Below are 20,133 nucleotides of genomic sequence, written 5' to 3'. Positions count from 1 at the left end.
CCCTCTCCACCCAAACCAAGTTTTTCCTAAAGTAGCTTGATGGTTTTGGAACCTACAATGCAAATAATGATGCCTTTAATGATTAAGAAAATAAAAAACAGGGCTTTGGCAAGCCTGTTTTTTAAACCCATGACCTTTCTGGCGGTTGCAAAGGACCCGGTGTACCTCCTGTGCTCATTTTCCTTCAGTCACAAGGAAATGATTTAATGGTTATTGATATTTATTCACAGACCCACACAGTCTCTGGACTAGACATGCTGTGCACGCTCCAACATGAGGCAGAAGTTTCCCTGTGTGTTTTGCACTCCGGAAACGGCTTAAGGCTTTTCAACAAGATATTAGACAGAAATGGTCCTTTCGTCCCACACAGTTTAGGCTGTTAAACAGCACAATACACCACAGCTTGGGGGAAAACATTGCTTTTTTGGACTACACCTTCCATAATCCTGAATCAGCATTGCCAATGTTAGCTAGAGGATTCTGAGAAATGTAGTCCACAAAAACTAACTTCTTCAAATTTTATAATACATCTTTGCCCTGAGAAAGAAGTCCAGTTGATTCAACTTCCAGATAACCTCACCTGGATGACAGAATCTTCACAGATATGATGCTGAAGGCATCTTTCCCTTTAATGTGCCACTTTGAATAAATGCAAATAGCAACGTTAATTCTTCCATCTCTGAAAATTTTCTGTGTAACCTATATGCTTGAAAATGTATGCTTTTTAAAAATGTATGCTTTTTAAAAAATGGAAACATACATCTGATAATTACAGGATTTGTAGCATGGGGCTGGAATTTTATTTTCTTCTCTGTTGTTTCCCCTGTATATAATATTTGCAAGTATATTAGCTGTAGCAAGGAAATTTCCCAAATATCAGCTTCAAATAAAGCATTTGTTTCAATATTGCTTCATAGGAGGCAGAATGCTACAGGAACCAAGCAAGGAGACACTTCATGTCAAAACATTTTGACAGTGGATTCCTTCAGTCATGAGAGAAAAGAGTGAAATGCACTCCCCATGCACACTACAATCCAAATATTGTCAGTCCCCCATGTAACGCTGTGTATATTTTTTTTAAAAAGAAAGAAAAACAAGTCTTGTAGCCAGCAAAGATTACGTCCTGTCTCACTAATCCTTCTCTTACGCATAAAGATGGACAAAAGTGAGCTAGTAGATGTCATCACAAAGGCAAAACTTGATCAGAAGATCTTTGAACTGAACCCTACTAGCAAGGGAGACAATATTTCACAATAGACTGGGGTAGATGCACAGAATTCACAAAGGGACAGTTAAAAAAAACAATACTAAAGCAGCTGCAATGAATGGTTTCAGCTGCCTATATAGCGAAGCACAGGGCATGGGAAATAAACAAGATGAATTTGGATTCTTAATGTGGGAAGACAAATAAATTAAATTAGGCAATAGTCATTTCTGAAAGCTGGTGAGATAATGCTCCTGGTGGAAGCACAGCAAATAAGGAGTAAAACCTATTCAGATTACCAGACACTCAAAAAATGTTTGGAAATCTAAATTACCAAATTCAAAAGGTACAGTCGTGATGCTGTAATTAGCTATCCTGATAACTGTTGAATGTAGAGATGGGCACAAACCAAATCACAAACCAGAAAAACTAGCAAATCGGGCTGGTTCATGGTTTGGTTCCTGTTTTGCTGAAGGAAAACAAAGCACCAAACTTTTTTCGGCAAAACGGACCCCCACCTGCCCCCTTCCTGCTGCCCCCCCATCCCCTCCCTGCCTGGTCCTACCACCTCCTCTGCCGCCACCATCCTCAGAGACAGCAGGCTCGGCTTCCCTTCCCAGAACCAGCTGCTGCCTCTGCGCAGCAGGCGCCCACCGCCCAGCGGATTGGTGGACACAGGTGCAGAGGCAGCGGCCAGCTCTGAGAATGGGAACCAGGGCTGCTGCCTCTGCGCATGCGCGTGCTCCTCCACTGATAGACAGTCACATGCGCAGAGACAGCAGGCCTGGCTGCTGGAAGAGAAGATATCCTGCATGTCCCTGATGAAGGCAACAATGGAGGAGGAAGAGGAGGAGGAGGCCACACTGGCAGTGGCAGGGAGACAGAGTAGGGAAGCGACGCAGGCTGTGGGAAGGAGGTGGGGGCAGTCTCCACCCGCACAAACCCAAAAATCAAAATGCAAACTGGCTCACTTTTCAGGGGGCTTCGTGATCGTTCCTGGTTTGTGGGTAGCCACAAACCACAAACCACCATGAACCACGAAACCGGGCCTTCTCAGCGGTGGCTCCTCGCCTCTGGAACAACCTCCCTTCAGACATTCGTGCGGCCCCTTCGCTGGGAATCTTTAAAACCCAATTAAAAACATGGTTGTACATCCAGGCCTTCCCCTCCAGTCAATACCTGATTTCTTTTCTATTCTTTCTTATTTTATTCTCTATTTTATTGTAACTGTATCAAATGATTATGTAATGTTCTTGTGTTTTATTGTTTTATCCTATACTGGAAGCCGCCTAGAGTGGTCGAGTAGACCAGATAGGCGGGGTATAAATCAAATAAATAAATAAATAAAAAGATTGACTCTAGACCTGATCCACATCACGAACTGGCCAGTGAGGTAAAAGTAGCAGTACCTTGGGATTTCTACTGAAGAAATAAAGACTGGGCACAGTCAGGTACATTCTGGACTGCTTTGAGTAAACTTGAGGAAATAGCGGATGGGATCCTATGGGCAGAAACACTCAAAAAGAAAACGGGAAGCTAGGGATTTCTTAAAAGTAAGATATTGAAGGTGCAATTGTGAACAATTCCAAAGAGGAAGACATGTGGGGAAGGGGAAACTGCGGTGGCTCTACAAGGGGTTCTAGAATGAGCTGAGGGTTAAAAGAAGCAGATATAGGGAAAGGAGGATCAAATCACTAAGGAGGAAAAGAAACTAGCTGCCAATATTTGTAGGGAGAAGGACAAGAGGACTAAACCTCAGAATGAGCCCAGACTTGGAGGAATAGTATAAAAGAATTAAAATGTTTTTAGCAAGAGAAAGAAGAAAGTCATGGCAGGTTCCGTGAAGGGTGAGAATTGGAGAAATGCTGGTGGGTGACAGAGAAAAGGCGAAACTGCTCAACGCTTATGGATTGGGACCTCAGGACATAGCTGTCCGCTTCCTCCCACATGGAACGGCCCATCGTAGCCATGCTTCCCAGGCCAGACATTTAAGGTTGCCGAAACCTGGAGAAGCCCAGAAAGGGGGGAACAAAAACCTGGGCCTTTTCTGTGGTTGCTCCGCAATTGTGGGGTGAACTTCCATCTGAAATTCGCCTGACCCCTTCCTTAGTGACATTCAGGAAATCTTTGAAAACTTTTCTATTCAGGCAGGGTTTTTTTTTCCCAATCCATTCCATCTATTAGTCGCTGATTATGCATATTTAACACCTGTTGCCACCACCCGTTTTCAATGTTTAATGTTGATTAATTTTGGAATGTTATTCATTGATTGGTTTCATTTGCTGCAGTGGCTTTTTCTGATCCTTTTGTTCTGTTGCTCATTTTGTTTTATGAGGTCGTATCAATGTGTTGCATTGGTGTTTTATGATTAATAATTGTGTTTTGTTCTCCGTTGTACACCTCCCAGTGTGGCCTCATGGCCAAATGGCATGCTTTAAAAGTGAAATAAATAGATAGATAGATAGATAGATAGATAGATAGATAGATAGATAGATAGATAGATAGATAGATAGATAGATAGATAGATAGATAGATAGATAGATAGATAGATAGATAGATAGATAGATAGATAGATAGATAGATAGATAAAGTGTATTTTCCCAAGAAAGAAAATAGTGCTCAACAGCGCTCAAACCCCACCTACACACCCCAACAATTTGGGTTGTCTGTTGCAAGAAGGACATCTGGCTTTTACATTGTGCTTCAAACCCTGCAGGGAAAATTATTGTGAAATTATTGGTAAAAAAAAAAACTGAACGTGCTGGCAGCAGATAAAATTGTATGGGTTGCCTTCCCCCCCCTCCCCTGCTTCAGTGTAAGTCACCTTCCCCCACTCCCACATCCTCTGGGACAAAAGGGTTATTATAAAAATGCCTAATCTAGAAAACAGGGCCATGGTAACCTGGCAGGGGGAAATAGCTGTTGGAATTCCAACACTTACATTTCCAAGAGACAAGGCAGAAAATAAACACTTACTGGTTTTCCTTCCCAGCCACTCCTGCCCAATCTACACCTTCTGTTGCTGTAACTCCCCCTTAGCAGGTTTTCTAGCCAGCATGTTCTCCACATTTAGGGAAAGGAAGCACAATGATGGTTAAAATGAATTTGGGTCCTTTTCACACCCAGCTTTGCTTTTATTTTGACCAGCTGCTCAACGAACGCCCACCAAAACGCAATTGAATTCCTGGCGGTTTGTGCCTCTTGAGGATGATGGTCCCAGTGCCATACCAAGAAAAGCCGGGCGCAGGACAGAAGGACATGGGGGCTGTATGATCCTTGCCTGGAGGCTGGCTTGGACCCCTCCCTGCTGCAGGTCAAATCAAACAGCCTATCTAAGCCTGCCAGAAGAAAAAGGTAAGGTCCTTAGTTTTAGGTTATGTTATTAGGTTTGGGGCGGGGGACCGCTGCCAGGGACCATTTTGCTCGCATACCCACTGGCAGAAAGAAGTCCCCTCCCCCAATTGCTCTGGTTGCCGTATTCTCTTTGTTGTCAAGTCAAAACCCTCTTATAGTGACCTTAACAGGGCTTTCAAGGTAAGTGAGATATTTAAAGAATGGTTTTACCAGTTTCACTCCCCCAGTGAGTTACCATGGCTAAGCAGAGATTTGAACCGTGGTCTCCAGAATCCTAGTCCATCACTCTATTCACTGCACCACACTGGATGTTTTGGGTGCCATATTACCTGGGTCAATAGGTTCCATTCAGATTCTTAGATCATTTACCCAATTCCCTTTGTGCCTTTTTCCGCAGTCAGCTTACCTGAGACCAGTTCTTGGATTCTTACCAAAAATCTGTCCAACTTTTTCTGATACTCCAGATGCTACTGATCTGGCAACCCTGAGTAACAATGCTGGCTTAAGGATGGGGAGCGTTTGAATAGTTCTAGTCCATAAAAGTAAAATGCCTGTGTTCTGATCCAGCTGTCTGTGTTCTGATCTAGCTCTTTACCGTCGACAGACGTAGAGCCTTAAACGTCGTAGAACTGCAGAAGAGCCAAAATAAAAATACTTTTTGGCCTAACATGTTTAAAGTTACTTACGTGTATCATTCCAAAGAGATGATACAACAATGATGAAACAGAGGCTGTAGAGGTTTGGGCACATCACAAGAAAACAAGACTCACGGGAAAAGACAATAATGCTAGGAAAATATGAAAGCAGCAGGAAAAGAAGAAGAGGACTAAATATGAGATGTATTGGCTCTATAAAAAAAGTCACAGCCTTGAGCTTGTAAGAGTGAATAGGGTTGTTAATGATAGGACATTTTGGAGGTCACTCATTCACAGGGGCGTTGTAGCCGCGTATAGTGGTCCATTGGTCCAGATAGGCGGGATACAAATAAAATCAAATAAATAAATAAATAGAAATAAAAGGGGGGGGGGCAACTTGATGACACATTAACAGTAGTTGTTAGTGAGTCCTTAGATGGTTCCCAGGTTCCCTACCTGAAATAGAGGCTTACTTCTTTTAAAAAAGAAAGCTTCAAGTTGAAGGAATGTCTTGAAATTTTCTTTAAAGGAGGGATCCCTTCCTTCTCGGGCTACGGAACAGCTGTTTGAACTAAAACCAAGATTCCTAGAATTTCCCAACCAGGATGGCCACTGGCTGTTTTAGCTGGGGAACACAGGGAGTCGTCTTTTAAAAAAAAGTAAGTTTCCTAACCTCTAAGTGTTTGCAAAGAAAGTAGCTGATGGGCAAAGATTTGGGGCCCTGGACATATTCAGTGATTGAGCAGAACATTTCACTCACATAGGGCCCAAGGTTCAATTCCATGCATCTCTGTTAGAACTGAGATGGGCTCCAGCTTGAAACCCTGAAAAGCTACTGCCAGTCCATGTGAACAATACTAAGTCTGATGGATTGTCTTATAAACAATTTTTTTTTTGAGGAGGAGGCCCTTCCTCCATAAACAGATTTCTAAATCTATCACTCAGTGTAGGTCTCATCAGTGGCAGCTGTTGACTCCAATTTGGTGGTTCTATGAATCTCCCCTGAGTGTTCATCTGCTAGACAGGACTTATTGAAGGTGCTGAATTTGTTTGGCAGGATTGGGTTCATAGCTGACCTGTGGAATTCACTGCCACAAGGTATGATGGTGGCTGCCAACTGGAGTGGAGTTTAAAAGGGATTAGAGAAATTCACAGAGGCTGTGGCCGTCAATGGCTGGTAGGAAGGGTGGCTGTTTACCATGCTCTGCTACCAGAGGCAAAGCCAACATTTGCTGCTTTGTATGTGCAGATGCAAAATCAGTTTAAATAGCGCTACCTCCAGAACTGCTCATCTAAATGCGGCACGTGGCGAACAGGGGCCTGGTGTGCTTTCTGAGCCTGCTGTCCAGATGCTGCTTACTGTCGTCAGATGATTCCAAGGCCCCTGCGCTCCCTTCTTTATCCCCAAGTCACTCTAGGACCAGGCAGCCTGTTGAAGAGAGGACACGCACAAAGAGAGGTCCTCTGGCAGCCTTTCAAATAGAGGGGTGCTCTGCTTACAAGGGGCCACCCTGCGCAGTACAGTCCTTGGGCTCGCCCCCCCCCCGCTTGACTTCAGAGCACTCAGCCTGGCCAAGAGCGCTCGCTGCCTAGAGGTATTTTGAATGTCGCTTGTACAACTGCAGAGCGCATCCTGGCTGGCTGCGGAGTAAGCGAAAATAGCTTTCTGCAGGCACCGTGCAACGCACATCCTCCCCTGCCCGGCTTCCCTGCCTCGGTGCGCTCTGCCTTGGCAAAACCACATTGCCGTGGAGCACTCAGACCGCCAACCTCTGCTCCAAACCAGGCTGGCTGCGAGGAAGTGAACTTTTCGGACCCAGCCGAGGCTCCAGCAACAGAAGCCTAGCTGTTACTCATTATGGGATGGCCTCTGCTTCCCCTGGAAAAGGCAAAACCGTGGCACGGCCTTGCTAGCCTCGCAGCTCACCCTCTTCATCTCAGGTACCGCTGAACAGCAGAGATGCTTCAGTGAGGGCTGCGGCGGAGAAAGCCTGCGAGCCAGACCTGGCATCATCCTCGTCAGCCAGGGCAGAAAACAACAGCGGCTCCAACCGGCCTTCCGGCTTCTTCCCAAGGGCATGTGGAGTACAGGTACCCCCCCTTGAGAACAGGTTTTCAGTTGTCTTTTGAGTCAGTCTTGGCTTTCTTTTTATCGGATCGTTTCTCGTGATGCGAGGCGCCAGCTGTGCGTCCCTCTATACACTGACCTGAGGGCGAAAGCCCACGAAACACATTTGAGCTGGCTTCTTAGTCACCCTGCGTAAGAACAGTGTGCAGGTGAACTCCATCCGTTCCCCGCTTCCTTTTCCCAAATGCTCCTTTTTATTTCATTTAAAGATACCCTCAGCATCTTATGTAAAGATCCCTAACTAAACTCTCGATATAGCTGGTCTCCATTTGTCCGACTGCATTCTGTTTTTACGGTTCATTTCCCATAGCCGTTTTTCTCTATTTATTTCTCTAGCTTTAATTCACATGTTAATAATTGATCGGTGCACTGGTAAACATTTACTGGAATTCTAAGCTGCCTTCTGCACTTCCCTTTATTGATTTGTGAGTAGCTGTCACACTTGCTGTTTTTAGTAGCTTCTGCTACGGTCACAGTCTCTTTCGTTTTTCTCAGGCACCGATCCTAGGTGTCCCTATTTTGCCTGGCAGAGTGAGCACCATTGGGCACTGTGGGGCTGGATTGAACCTCAGCTCACTGGGCATAGAGAGTGGGCTGGGTAGCCAGTGCTGCAAAGTTAAGGACACCAGAGGATGTTGCATCAGGGTGGGGAAGGGTGGGAGAATAGCTGGAACCAGGAATCACGTGTCTGAAACTGGGAAGCAAGACCTTTTAAGATGCTGGGCCTTGCTGGAGAAGGACGGCATTTGAGCTCAGCTTCAGGCGGCACAATATTTTGGGATGGCACTCAAAGTGTCCAAGGGACATCATTGGCATGGCATGGGAGCCCAGACAAGAGCTGTTCCTTGGAGGGGCACCTCCTCTCATGCAGACCTCTGCAAACTCTAAGACAGCTTTCACCATCATGGGGGGGGGAGTCCTCATGTTACATTAAATGACAACTCCCATCATCCTCATCCCTCATGGCCTTCGCAGGTGCTCCGGAAGAGAAAAGAATAGCCTGGGCAGAAGGTGGAGGCTTGTTCACATGCCAGTAAGCCATCGCTTAACAATGTCACCAGATTCGCTTACGTTTCTTATCCACCTGTACTGAACACCATTTTGAGTTGTACTCTCAAGCAACTTTCGTGGTCTTGAAGTTCTCTCAGAACTGAAAGTTTTTCAAAACAGGGCTCGTGCAAGGCGGATGGATTCCAAGAACAGATTGGTGGGTCTTTGTCATAAACCTGAAAGAGCACCACGATGAGAGAAAAGGATGCCTTTACTAAGAACGGTGTGAGGCCGAAATCTGGTGCTCACTGAACCACGACTGAAGCCCCACTGACCCCCTAAGGGATTTGTTCCTACAGGTCTACTGTTAGCCTTGCCTGCATGGACCTACATTGTCTTCTCCTTCGGCTGCACACGTACAGGGCTGTCTCTCTCTTGTCTTTGACCCGCCTCCTTGCAACTCTCCTGTAAAAGAGAAGGGGGTACCTCTTCGATGCACGTAAAGACCGACTTTGGTCACTGATGAGCAATCACAGTCTTGCTACAGATCCTGGCCTTCTTCCTGGGGCAGGAGACAGGGACCAGGAAAGCTGATGTCTGAGGTGGCCTTGTGTTTTGTTTTGCCCAGGAAAGTCCTTCTTCATCTTAATGGTTCCCAACCTTGGGTCAACCCAGGGGTTCTTGGACTGCCATTCCCACAAGCCTTTGTCGCCAGCTGTACTGACCAGGGTTTCCGGAAGTTGCAGTCCAAGAACGGGAACCACCGTTGTCTCTAAAAAGTTACCAGAGAACATTCTTCTGATTCATAGTCTCCTCTGTTGGAAGGCTGTTTGGTCAGTCCAAGTCTAAAGAAAAGACAGAGGATAAGAAGGAGTGTGGAAGTTGCCCATCCATGGATTTAAAAAAATCTAGAAGGCAGGGACCACAAAGAAACAGACCACCTGGTCACAGTTTCTCTCCACTGGAGCGAGATGGATGGTAACTCTTCCTAAATTATAAAAGTCATTTTGAATTCTGCATCTATACATAGAAATTAGCCTGTGCTATTTAATACAGTCTGTGGTCCTCTTTTTGTCTTTTCTTCCTCTTCTTCTTTACATGATATCTAAGAGGCAACCTCACTGAAAATAATGCTAGGAAAAGTAGAAGGCATCAGGAAAAGAGGAAGATCCACTATGAGATGGATTACTCCATAAAGGAAGCCAGATTCTTGGGCTTGCAGGAGCTGAGCAAAGCTGTTGAGGACAGGATATTTTGGAGGTCACTCATTCATAGGGTTTCTGTGAATTCCATAATAACAATAGCAGCAGCAACAAAAACAAGTGGAAACTTTACCTGAGCTTCAGATCTCTTTTTTTTTTAGAAATTAAATGCTATATCTAGTGAATAAACTTGAGAAATGTATTTCTCTCCTCTTATGCTAGTCTACTCGTTTATACTACCAGATTTACTTTTACTTCTTAGTGCTAGCCTTGGAAGAAAGAGGTTCCAAACCTACTTACCTTTCTTTGATAAATGAACTAAAGGGGGCTGGGATTCGTTCCTGCAAGAGTAGGACATGGACATCTCTCCTGCGGGTTCGAGGGATCTCAATCTAAGGAATTATTGATTTCTAAAGCAAGAAGTGGTGCATGTATGCACAAACCCACACAGACACCTGCTATAGCCATCTGTGAATTACGATAGGCTGGTTGTGGTGTGAAGAACGTCAGAGGTAATAATTCTCAACAGAAGAGAAGCTATAATTGGTGGAATTGTGCTTTAAAAACAAATTAAAAGAATATTGCTAAATCAATTACAGCACAGAATTCAGAGACATGTAGGCGTATTTCCTATTTGCTGAACAGATTCCAAATTCAGCACACACATCCAACTTGAAAATCCACCATCTGCAGGTTTCCTCTGCTTGATGCCTTTTATTCTGCTGAACCACATGCTGGCGATGGAGCTTGTTGTCCACCACAACAGGAGGGTACTGGGTTCAGGAATGAAGACCTGAATGTTGCCATCGATCTGGATCCATCTGAAGTCATGGAATCGTAGAATCATGAAGTTGGAAGGGTCTGTGAGGCCATCCAGTCCAACCCCCTGCTCAAAGCAAGAATTCAAATCTGATCTGACAGAGAGATATCCAATTTTCTCTTGAATGCCTCCAGTGTTGGAGAGCTCACCACCTCTTGAGGTAATTGCCTACTGCTCTAATGGTGTTTTTTCTGATATTCAACTGAAATCTAGCTTCCTGTAAATTGAGCCCATTGTTGAGTGTCCTGCACTCTCGGATGATCAAGAACAGATCCTGGCCCTCCTCTGTATGACAGCCTTTCAAGTATTTGAAAAGTGCTATCAGATCGCCCCTTGGTCTTCTTTTCTCAAGGCTAAACATGTCCAGCTCTTTCAGTCTTTCTTCCATCTGATCATCCTTGTTGCCCTCCTTTAAACGTGTTCCAATTTGTCAGCACCCGCCCTGAAGTGCCATGTCCAGAACTGGACACGGTACTCAAGATGAGGCCTAACCAGTGCCAAATACAGGAGAACTAGTATGTCATGAATTTTGGAGCCTATACTTCTGCCCTTTGTCATGATCCAACAATATCTTCCTCCTCCCATCCCATCATTATTGCAGTCATCTCTAATGACTACTTCTTCCAGCTTGACAAAGCGGGGGGGGGGGCACCATTTTGAAATGGCTGCTCTTCCCAACTCTGGGAAGTTCCTTCATTGTGACTGAACAACAACTGTTATCCTTGTACATATTTTCAAAGGGTTAGATAAATGGGTTGGTCCCATTGTAAAAAGAGAGAGAGATTTAATGGATTTATTTTAGCAAGTGTTGTCATAAATTATAATCTCAATAGCACCGAAGAATGGCCATTTTTTCAGAAATATCTTCAGAACCAAACCAATGCCACACTTTGTCCAGCTTAATCACGTTCTTGATTATTTTTCTGCTTCAATTGATCTCACCCTGAAAATGATTCATTTAAAAAAATGTTTTGTGGGATTTTTGGAGAACTGCAAACGAGTTATTATCTTCAACTCGTCTCTCTCGCATCAGAGTTGCTGCATGCCAGTGAGTCAATCTCTGGATGCCAGTCAAGGAGGGAGGTAAGCAAACACAGAGAAGGGCAGTTATTATTACTAATTAAGGGAAAGTATTGACTTACAACAAGTTATTATTTCTTCTTTATTTATATGTTTTCCATCTTGTTGAATTGTTTAATTGTATTATAATTTTTTATATTTGTGTTGCATTGTATATTGTAAGCCGCTTAGAGTGGTCGTAATGACCAGATAGGTAGGGTATAAATAGAATGAATGAATGAATGAATGAATGAATGAATGAATGAATGAATGAATGAATGAATGAATGCATGCATGCATGCATGCATGCATACATACATACATACATACATACATACATACATACATACATACATACATACATACATACATACATACATATACATAATAGATAGATAGATAGATAGATAGATAGATAGATAGATAGATAGATAGATAGATAGATAGGTAGGTAGGTAGGTAGGTAGGTAGGTAGGTAGGTAGGTAGGTAGGTAGGTAGGTAGGTAATGGGGGCATAATGGAGTTAAATTTCAAAAATAAGGCAAGAAGTCAGCCTGATTTTTTTTCTTCCTTGTTCCTTTCTAAAGCTATTTTCAGAGCACCGTTAGAGGCATTTGGGGAAGACTCTTTTGAAGAGTTTCTCTTGTATAGGATGACAAGGTCTGGAGACGAAAAGAAAAGATCCTGTACTAGAACTGGATTGTAGAGGTTTTAGGCACCCCTGCTTGGAGGAGGGCCTTCCTTCCAACGACAGGGTCATCTGTGCCCTCAGAATAGGTGAGGCCGTGGCCTTGAGGAGCAAAAAGCAAAGCGGGGGGCCAATTTGCTGCCACCTCCTGCTTCCTGCCTTTCTAGCTGCCCCCCAGCCACCATGCTACTCACCTCCTTCCTCACCATGCAGAGGCCCAGAAAGAAGGAGAAGGGTGAAGGTGAGAGATGGAGTGAGAGATGCCTAGGGCCAGCGCTGGAGAGAATAGATGAAGGGCAGGAACCTTCCCCCCAAAGCACCTGGGGATGGAGAGAAGACATGGAATGGCAGTGGGTGCATCCTACCCTTTTTCATTGAGCCTGGAGGAAAGGAAGAAGCAACCCTGGGAAATCCGCATTTGCTCCCTGCTGGCTCCTCTTCCTCTCCCCCCCCTCCTCTGGCGCTGGGTGCCTCCTCGTCCATGCCACCCACTCCTGCTAAATCCCTTCCCTTCCTCCCCTTTCTGCTCCAGGGGAGACCGACTTCTCCTTATCCCCTGCAAGGAGGGCACAGACTCCTGCCCTAGTTGGTTGGACCAAAAAAAAGGTCACAGATCAGGGTTGGACCCGAGCACATTTCTCTAGGCATCATGGGATCGCCGGGAAATATATCGCACCAGGCCACGGCACACCCCCATCCCAATCGCGATCGGTTTCTCCATGGGATCGCAATGTGTTGGAAAATGGTTATTTATTTATATATTAAAATGTTTTTACCCCACCTTTCTCTTTGAAAAGGACCCAAGGTGGCTTACACATCATTAAAAGGCAATATTTAAAAGAACGAGTACACAATGTTCCCTATCAAATCAATTTAAGTGGAGTTCATTTTTGAAAATATCAACAAACATGTGTTAAGCTTATTTTGCTAGTGTTCTAATCTCTGCGCACACACCAGTAAGGATGATAAATACTGTAGATGCTGTTAAGTCCATTCTGATTTATGGTGATCTTTCCCATTTTTTTCTTGGCATAAGATACTCCAAAGAGGATTCCCTTCTCCTTGGGCTACCCTGGGACTTTGTGGCTTGTGGATTTTCTCCCAGGGTACACAGTGGGGAATTAAACTCCCAACCTCTGCAGCCAGGAACCCAATTCATTGAGGCAGCCAGCCAGCCAGTATCGCGTTATTAACAATCTATTTACCATTTTCTCCAGGTAATGACTGAAGGAGAACCCCTTATGAATCACCCACAGAGATGCAGCGCCACAGACGAGAACAGTTCTTTCTCTGCTTGCCCCAAGACCTGGATCGAACCCACTTTCACCCTTGCCTCCAAGACCCGGGTGGTCATCACCAGCTGCTTCTTCGTTGTAGCGGCCTGCAGCAATTCGGCGGTCCTGTACAGCGTCACGAGAAAGAGGCGGAAATCCCACGTCCAGCTGCTCATCCTCAGCTTAACCGTGGCAGACCTCCTGGTCACCATTGTGGTCATGCCGCTGGACGCCGTGTGGAACATCACCATTCAGTGGTACGCGGGAGATGCCCTGTGCAAATTCCTCAACTTCTTCAAACTCTTCGCCATGTACTCAGCCGCCCTGGTGCTCGTGGTGATCAGCCTGGACCGGCACACGGCTATCCTCCACCCATTTTCTTTTGCTAACTCCAGCCACCGCAATCGGATCATGCTCTACGTTGCATGGATCCTTAGCGTCTTGCTGGCATCTCCCCAGGTATGAATTCACTGAAGTTTGAGGTCTCTTTCCGAGGTTGTCCACAGTGAGCATTTTTCCAATTTTCCCCGCACCCATGATTTTGGTACATATTCTGCTGTCCACATTATGTAGGATCAAAACTGGTGTCAACAAGGTCAAGGCAGGTCAAAAGCCCTTACTTATGAAGTAGGATGACATCATCCGAACGTGGTCGTGAATTGGGGGTGTGTCTAAGGTCAACCACACTGGATAGATTAGTTTGTTTTGTTTTCTTGTTATAGTGCTGGGATATCAGCAGCTGCCACCCTGTCTTTTTAAAAGTCATTTTGTTCTAAGGCACATAAAGACTTACAATGTAGAATATTTAAAATGTCACAAAATAGTCCATCAATTAAGCTCTGTAACACACAAGAGGAAAAATGGTAAAAAAATTTAAAAATTCAGGAAGGCATTAATATTAGACAGTGAAATGGGTAAAAATGTGAAGGTTTGGGAAACGGAGGACAAAAGGATAGTGAAGGAGGTGGGACTGCAGAAGAGAAGACAATCTGAGCAGTGAGACCTCAAGGAGAAATTCTAGATTTGTATGGAGAAGCAGTACTATATAGAACAATCCAGTAAATCCAGCAACAGTTACCCTTCCTATATCTGGATGCAAATATCTAGAGGATGATCTATTCAAACCTGCAACAAGAAACACCCAGGAGGACTCAGAACAATCTTCAAAAGACCAACATAAACAGCCCTGTCTGGGCAAGTTCTCGGCATTTGAATTTTCTAAAACGTTTAGGGCAAAATTGGCTTTGTTTCTACTGCTGGTTCAATGGCCCATGTGGCTGGGCTTTCTCAAAGCTTGCATAAAGGATATTTGTGCACATGGGAGCCCTATTTCTGGAATACTGACACCCACCCACCCCCACAAAAGAGGTGGCAACTCAAAATTCAGTAGTAACACAATGGAATACATGGCTAGACAGATACAGGATTTTAAGTTTTGCACTAGAAGCCATGGGGCTGAAATGGGTTCTCCTACATTTTTAAAAAAAGTCCTCAAGTACTTTCTATGGTGAATATGAGGTGGTAATACGTAGATTGCGATGGCTTAGATGACTTCCCAAGGAGAGTGGGATTATAGCACCTTTAAGACTAACAGTGTTAAAGGAGTCACAATACCTTCCCCCCCCCCCTTTCTTTTTGAAAGGGAAACGGCTGCTTCTCTGCACACTAGGGAGAAAAACAGCATGTTCTTCCAAGGATCTTTGGCAACCTTCAAAACTAAATTCCTCAGTGCCTTAATTGTGTGATCGAACTGTAAGGGGAGAGCAAAGGAATTTTGAGGGCTGCCCAATGCCCTTGATGAGAGAAAGTGATTTTTGTTTTTGTTTAATGCAGTGATGTCTTATGAAATTAGGCACATCTAGGAACTGTTTGTTCCCTGGTCATGTGCTAAATCCAATCAGTGCCATTTGCTTGTTGATCCCCAGCACCATCACCTGCCCTGCCAAAACCTGCCCCGCCCAGAGACCTCTGGGTAGTGTGGGCGGCATATAAATTGAATAAATAAATAAATAAATAAATAAATAAATAAATAAATAAATAAATAAATAAATAAATAAATAAATAAATAAAAAAAACCAGGCGGGAAAGGGGCTTAGCAATAAAAACGATAAGCCTTCACACTTAAGAAACCAATTGTACAGCAGATAGGCATCCTCTAGAAAGAAGCCCTGGGGCACAGTGGTTAAACTGCAGTACTGCAGTTAAGACTCTGCTCTCAACCAGAGTTTGATCCTTCCTGACTGTTTCAGGTAGCCAGCTCAAGGTTGACTCAGCCTTCCACCTTTCTGAGGGTGGTAAAATGAGTACCCAGCTCACTGTGGGGACAAAGTATTGTTTGCATAATTAATTTTATATATTCCTTCCTTCTACGAACTTTATATCACAAAATGATTCACTTGTCACTGTATCACGGGGGAGGGGAGGCATGAGGATTCAAATACAGTGGTGCCTCGCATAGCGATCGCTCCATATAGTGATGAAATCGCTTTGCGATGGACTTTTTGCCATCGCAAGAGCGATCACTTGGCGATGGCTCCTATGGGGAAAATTCACTTGGCGATGATCGCAGGGAAGCGATCATCGCAAACTCCCCATTTTCAGCCAGCTGATCGACGGTTCCAAAATGACCGCCAGGTAAACAAAATGGCCGCCTGCTGTTTTGCCTCACTTTAGAGGCACCGAAAATGGCCGCCACAATGGAGGATTTTCGCATAAGGTTAGTTTTTAAGCCCATAGGAACGCATTAAACGTGTTTTAATGCATTTCTATGGACTTTTTAAAATCACTTAGCGATGAAATCGCTTAGCAGCTATTTTTGCTGCACCGATTAACATCGCTAAGCGAGGCACCACTGTACGTCATTTCTTATCTGAAGCAGAATTTTTTTAAAAAAAGCTTTACTGTTGGATATATGAAGTGATTTTCCAGCCCATTCGCAATGGATTTCCTGCACGAGCAGGGAGTAGGTTGGGAATCGATGCCCTTTGAGTCTCCTTTTCTACTCTATGATTGAATGTCCCTTCCTTCCAGAGAAATCTGAATCCCTTTTCGTCTGCCTTTCAGCTGTTCCTTTTCCACCTGTACACTGTCCCGGGGGTCAACTTCACCCAATGTGTGACGCACGGCAGCTTCAAGGAACACTGGCAGGAAACCACCTACAACATGTTCACCTTCACCACTCTCTACATCACGCCACTGAGTGTGATGGTAGTTTGCTATGTCCGCATCTTATTTGAGATCACCAAGCAGCTGAAAATTAACAAAGGTGAGTTTACTGTCCTTAACATAGCTGTGAATCAGGTGCTGGGCCTGTGGTATCGTTCCCACCCATCCACTGTAAGATCCATGGATGGATGGCGTTTGACTCTGATCATCACATACAGGAGTGGCCCTTAAATGTGGGGCCCCAGGTGTTCTTGAACTACAACTCCTATCAGCTTTAGCCAGCATAGCCAATGGTCAGAGCTCTTGAGAGTTACAGCTCAGCAACATCCAAGACCTCAAGTTTGGGAACCTCCCATCCATGGTAAGAATGGGAAACATATTTGGCCTTTAGGATTTTGCTGGACAACTTCCATCATCTTCATCATTAGCTATAGTGGGCAGAGGCTGCAGTGAAATGTCTGAACGGCCACCTATTCTACAGTTCTTTTCTGTAGCGGAGGTGGCCAGACGTTAAGTCCACAAGATTTTTGTTTCCTGCTGGACTCCTCAAGATCAATACATTAATGCAGAAGACCTACACTTAACATTAAACTATTCCGAACCCTGAAGTTTAGCCTGAGTAGCCAAAGTGAATGGAGAAGGGTTCACATAAACTGGAACAGTTCAGAGGAGGGCAACAAGGGACGACCAAGGGACTAGAAACCAAGCCCTAAGAGTCAAAATTGAAAGTATTGGGCAGGTTTAGCCTTGAGGAAAGAAGACTGAGGGGAGATAGGATCGCACTTTTCAAATACTTGAAAGGCTGTCATACAGAGGAGGAGGGGCAGGATCTGTTCTCAATCATCCCAGAGTGCAGGACACAAAATAATGGGCTCAAGCTATAGGAAGCCAGATTTAGGCTGAATATCTGGGGAAACTTCTTAACTGTTAGAGAAATCTGACAATGGAACCAGCAACCTCAGGAGGGGGTGAGCTCTCCAACATTTGAGGCATTCAAGAGAAAACTGGATAGACATCCGGCAGCTATACTTTGCCTTCGATTCCTGCATGCAACAGAGGATTGGTCTTGATTGCCTTACAGGCCTTTTCCAATTCCATTATCTATGATTCTGTGAGTCCATAACCCTTTTACACAGAAATCCACTACTGGATACAACCAGCTTTCTGTACCTCAGCAATACAAATTGGGTGCCAAAGAGTTATTTTGGTGCTACTATTGTTAACAGATAAGGAGCTGGAGTGATCAAGGATGAAGGTATGAATCCACTGACTGATTTGTGAGTAACTGGTAGTAGATCATTAAGGATCTCTGGGCAAAGTCCCATTGTTAGTCCCAACTAGAGTAAGTCCATTGAATCAATGCAGCTTGAGTATTAGTATTCATTCAATGGGTTTACTTTAGTCAGGACTAGTAGGTGGTTTAGGGTTCATGAAACCTGGTGGAAGAAACAGCGGTAATTTAAGACATACAAGTGGCATTAGATACTGGCAAGTGGCACTATATTCTTAGGTAAAGGTAAAGGTTCCCCTTGACAATTTTTGTCCAGTCGTGTTCGACTCTAGGGTGCGGTGCTCACCCCCATCTCCAAGCTGTAGAGCCAGGGCTTGTCCGAAGACAATCTTCCGTGGTCACATGGCCAGTGCGACTTAGACACGGAACACCGTTACCTTCCCACTGTGGTGGTACCTATTTATCTACTTGCATTTGCATGCTTTTGAGCCGCTAGGTTGGCGGGAGCTGGGACAAGCGACAGGAGCTCACTCCGTCACATGGATTCGATCTTACAGCTGAAGATCTACAGACCTTACAGCACAGAGGCTTCTGCGGTTTAACCTGCAGCGCCACCACGTCCCTGCTTAGCCTTTGGCAAAGCTCACTGTGAGAGAATTACAGTGCAAACATGCTAAGTAACATGGAAATCCCTATATCAGCAAAGTCTGGGATTAAAATTTAGATGGGCTACTAGGTTAAACAGAACAACCTATTTGGAGCCAAATTCTGTTACCTTGTGGTTAGAGGAGGGTAGACATGCTGTACAGTGAGATATCACTTTCGTGATAAGTACTACTGTCCCAGTTCCATTGCCCTGACTTTGCCCTCCCCACCCTTAGTCCAGCCTAACTGGCATCTTAATGCATGACTTTTTGCATCTCATGGCATTGACCTTTTTGAGATTCCTGCCCCAGGTCTTTCCAGAGGCAAGGATGACCACATCTCCAAGGCCCGCATGAAGACTCTCACCATGACCATTTTGATAGTGGCGTCTTTCATCATTTGCTGGACTCCTTATTACCTCCTGGGCTTGTGGTACTGGTTCCAGCCCAACATGATCCGTAAGATGCCAGAATATATCAACCACTTCTTCTTCCTCTTCGGCTTGCTGCACACTTGCACAGATCCTATCATCTATGGCTTGTACACCCCATCGTTTCGGGAAGACATGAAATTGTGCCTCAAGAGGCTAAAATCAACAGAGACACACCAGGAAAACAAGCTGGCGTCCCTGTCGGAGATGAACAATAAAGGGACAAAGGACCAGGGGCAAGCACCTTCAAGTGTTTCTAATGGAGGGACTTTGCACACCGTGTTGTAAACGAAGACCAGCATCTAAGAGACAAGCCGTTCGGGGCTCATTCATACACACCTGCTGAGTATGTGATTTACATCACAACATCGGATAACTGAGCATTCGAGAAGTTACACGCAAACATCAAATGTGTGAACTGACTTAAACTACATTCAGTTAAAGAAGACAGGAAAGATTTAGTGAGTGTCTGTCTGTTCACACATGTGATGAGCAGGGATGTGTAAGCCAGGGTTGGGTGTTCAGTTGATCAGCCCCTTCTTCAACTGACATTCCAGTGGAAGCAAATGCCCTTCGAATCTAGGTTGTCAATGGTTGACCAACTACCCTTGGTGGTGGCCACAGCAGTCTTGATGTTGAGGCTGAAATCTGTCCCAAGTTCATCCAACACAGCCAACTGAAGCCAAATGAAAAGTCCCTGCATATAAACTTTAACAACTGTCTCTTTTTAAGCATTACGTTGAACTAAACCTCATGGTTAATCCCAGCTGCAGTAGACTTTTTGAATGAACAGGACTTGTGAAGTCAACACATAAATCCCATCGATTCAATGGCTTTGCTCTAGTTGGATTAAAAAATAATTTTAAAAAATGCATCCTGTTGTTTTGGTTGATGACCATTATTATTTTTGTGATATCCTTCATGGAACATGATTAACGAAAAGAAATTTGAGTCATGTGATCTAAACAAAACGCAAAAACAGCACAGATTGTACAGAGGCACTGGGTGGGTGTTTGGAGGCCAGCAGCTGTGGATGATGGACATGGGAGGCCTGAGGATTATCGGACACAACAAAGCATATAAAGTAAAAGTAAACAAATCTGGAACCTTTTCAAGAGTTTTCCTTGCAACTCTGTTTTATATGCTTACTGGGAAATGCAAGTTCTAATGAACCAGAAAGAAATAACCTTCTTAATAAAGAGAGACTTTCAGCATTGAAATATATTTTTGTTACATCTATGAATGTCCATAGCTGTATGGATGTTCAAACCTGTCAGTTTCCATTTCTTGCACATAAAGAACAAACAA

The 20,133-nt window shown here is 44.4% G+C and overlaps 1 protein-coding gene across 2 annotated transcripts; it reads left to right on the top strand.

Moving 5' to 3' along the window:
• The first annotated feature begins 4,272 nt into the window (after positions 1 to 4,272).
• On the top strand, positions 4,273 to 20,133 carry LOC110089251 (gonadotropin-releasing hormone II receptor). 2 transcript variants are annotated; one of them, XM_072981725.2, is made up of 4 exons: positions 4,273 to 4,558; positions 13,298 to 13,813; positions 16,418 to 16,619; positions 18,707 to 20,133. In XM_072981725.2, the coding sequence occupies exons 2-4, from the start codon at positions 13,301 to 13,303 to the stop codon at positions 19,111 to 19,113; spliced, it is 1,122 nt and encodes a 373-aa protein (XP_072837826.2). In that variant the 5' UTR covers positions 4,273 to 4,558; positions 13,298 to 13,300; the 3' UTR covers positions 19,114 to 20,133. The 2 variants fall into 2 exon arrangements, with proteins under 2 accessions (XP_072837826.2, XP_020667817.3); XM_020812158.3 differs by lacking the exon at positions 4,273 to 4,558 and adding an exon at positions 6,792 to 7,284.

This window comes from Pogona vitticeps, chromosome 12 (genome assembly GCF_051106095.1).
Source record: "Pogona vitticeps strain Pit_001003342236 chromosome 12, PviZW2.1, whole genome shotgun sequence".
NCBI lineage: Eukaryota > Metazoa > Chordata > Lepidosauria > Squamata > Agamidae > Pogona > Pogona vitticeps.
Note: the sequence above shows the minus strand (reverse complement) of the source record. Positions and strands in the feature narration are given on the sequence as shown.

Coding starts and splice junctions, on each gene's coding strand:
- LOC110089251 (XM_072981725.2), top strand. CDS start 13,301: ATGACTGAAGGAGAACCCCTTATGAATCACCCACAGAGATGCAGCGCC. Junction 13,814..16,417: donor TCTTGCTGGCATCTCCCCAG/GTATGAATTCAC, acceptor TCTGCCTTTCAG/CTGTTCCTTTTCCACCTGTA. Junction 16,620..18,706: donor GCAGCTGAAAATTAACAAAG/GTGAGTTTACTG, acceptor TTCCTGCCCCAG/GTCTTTCCAGAGGCAAGGAT.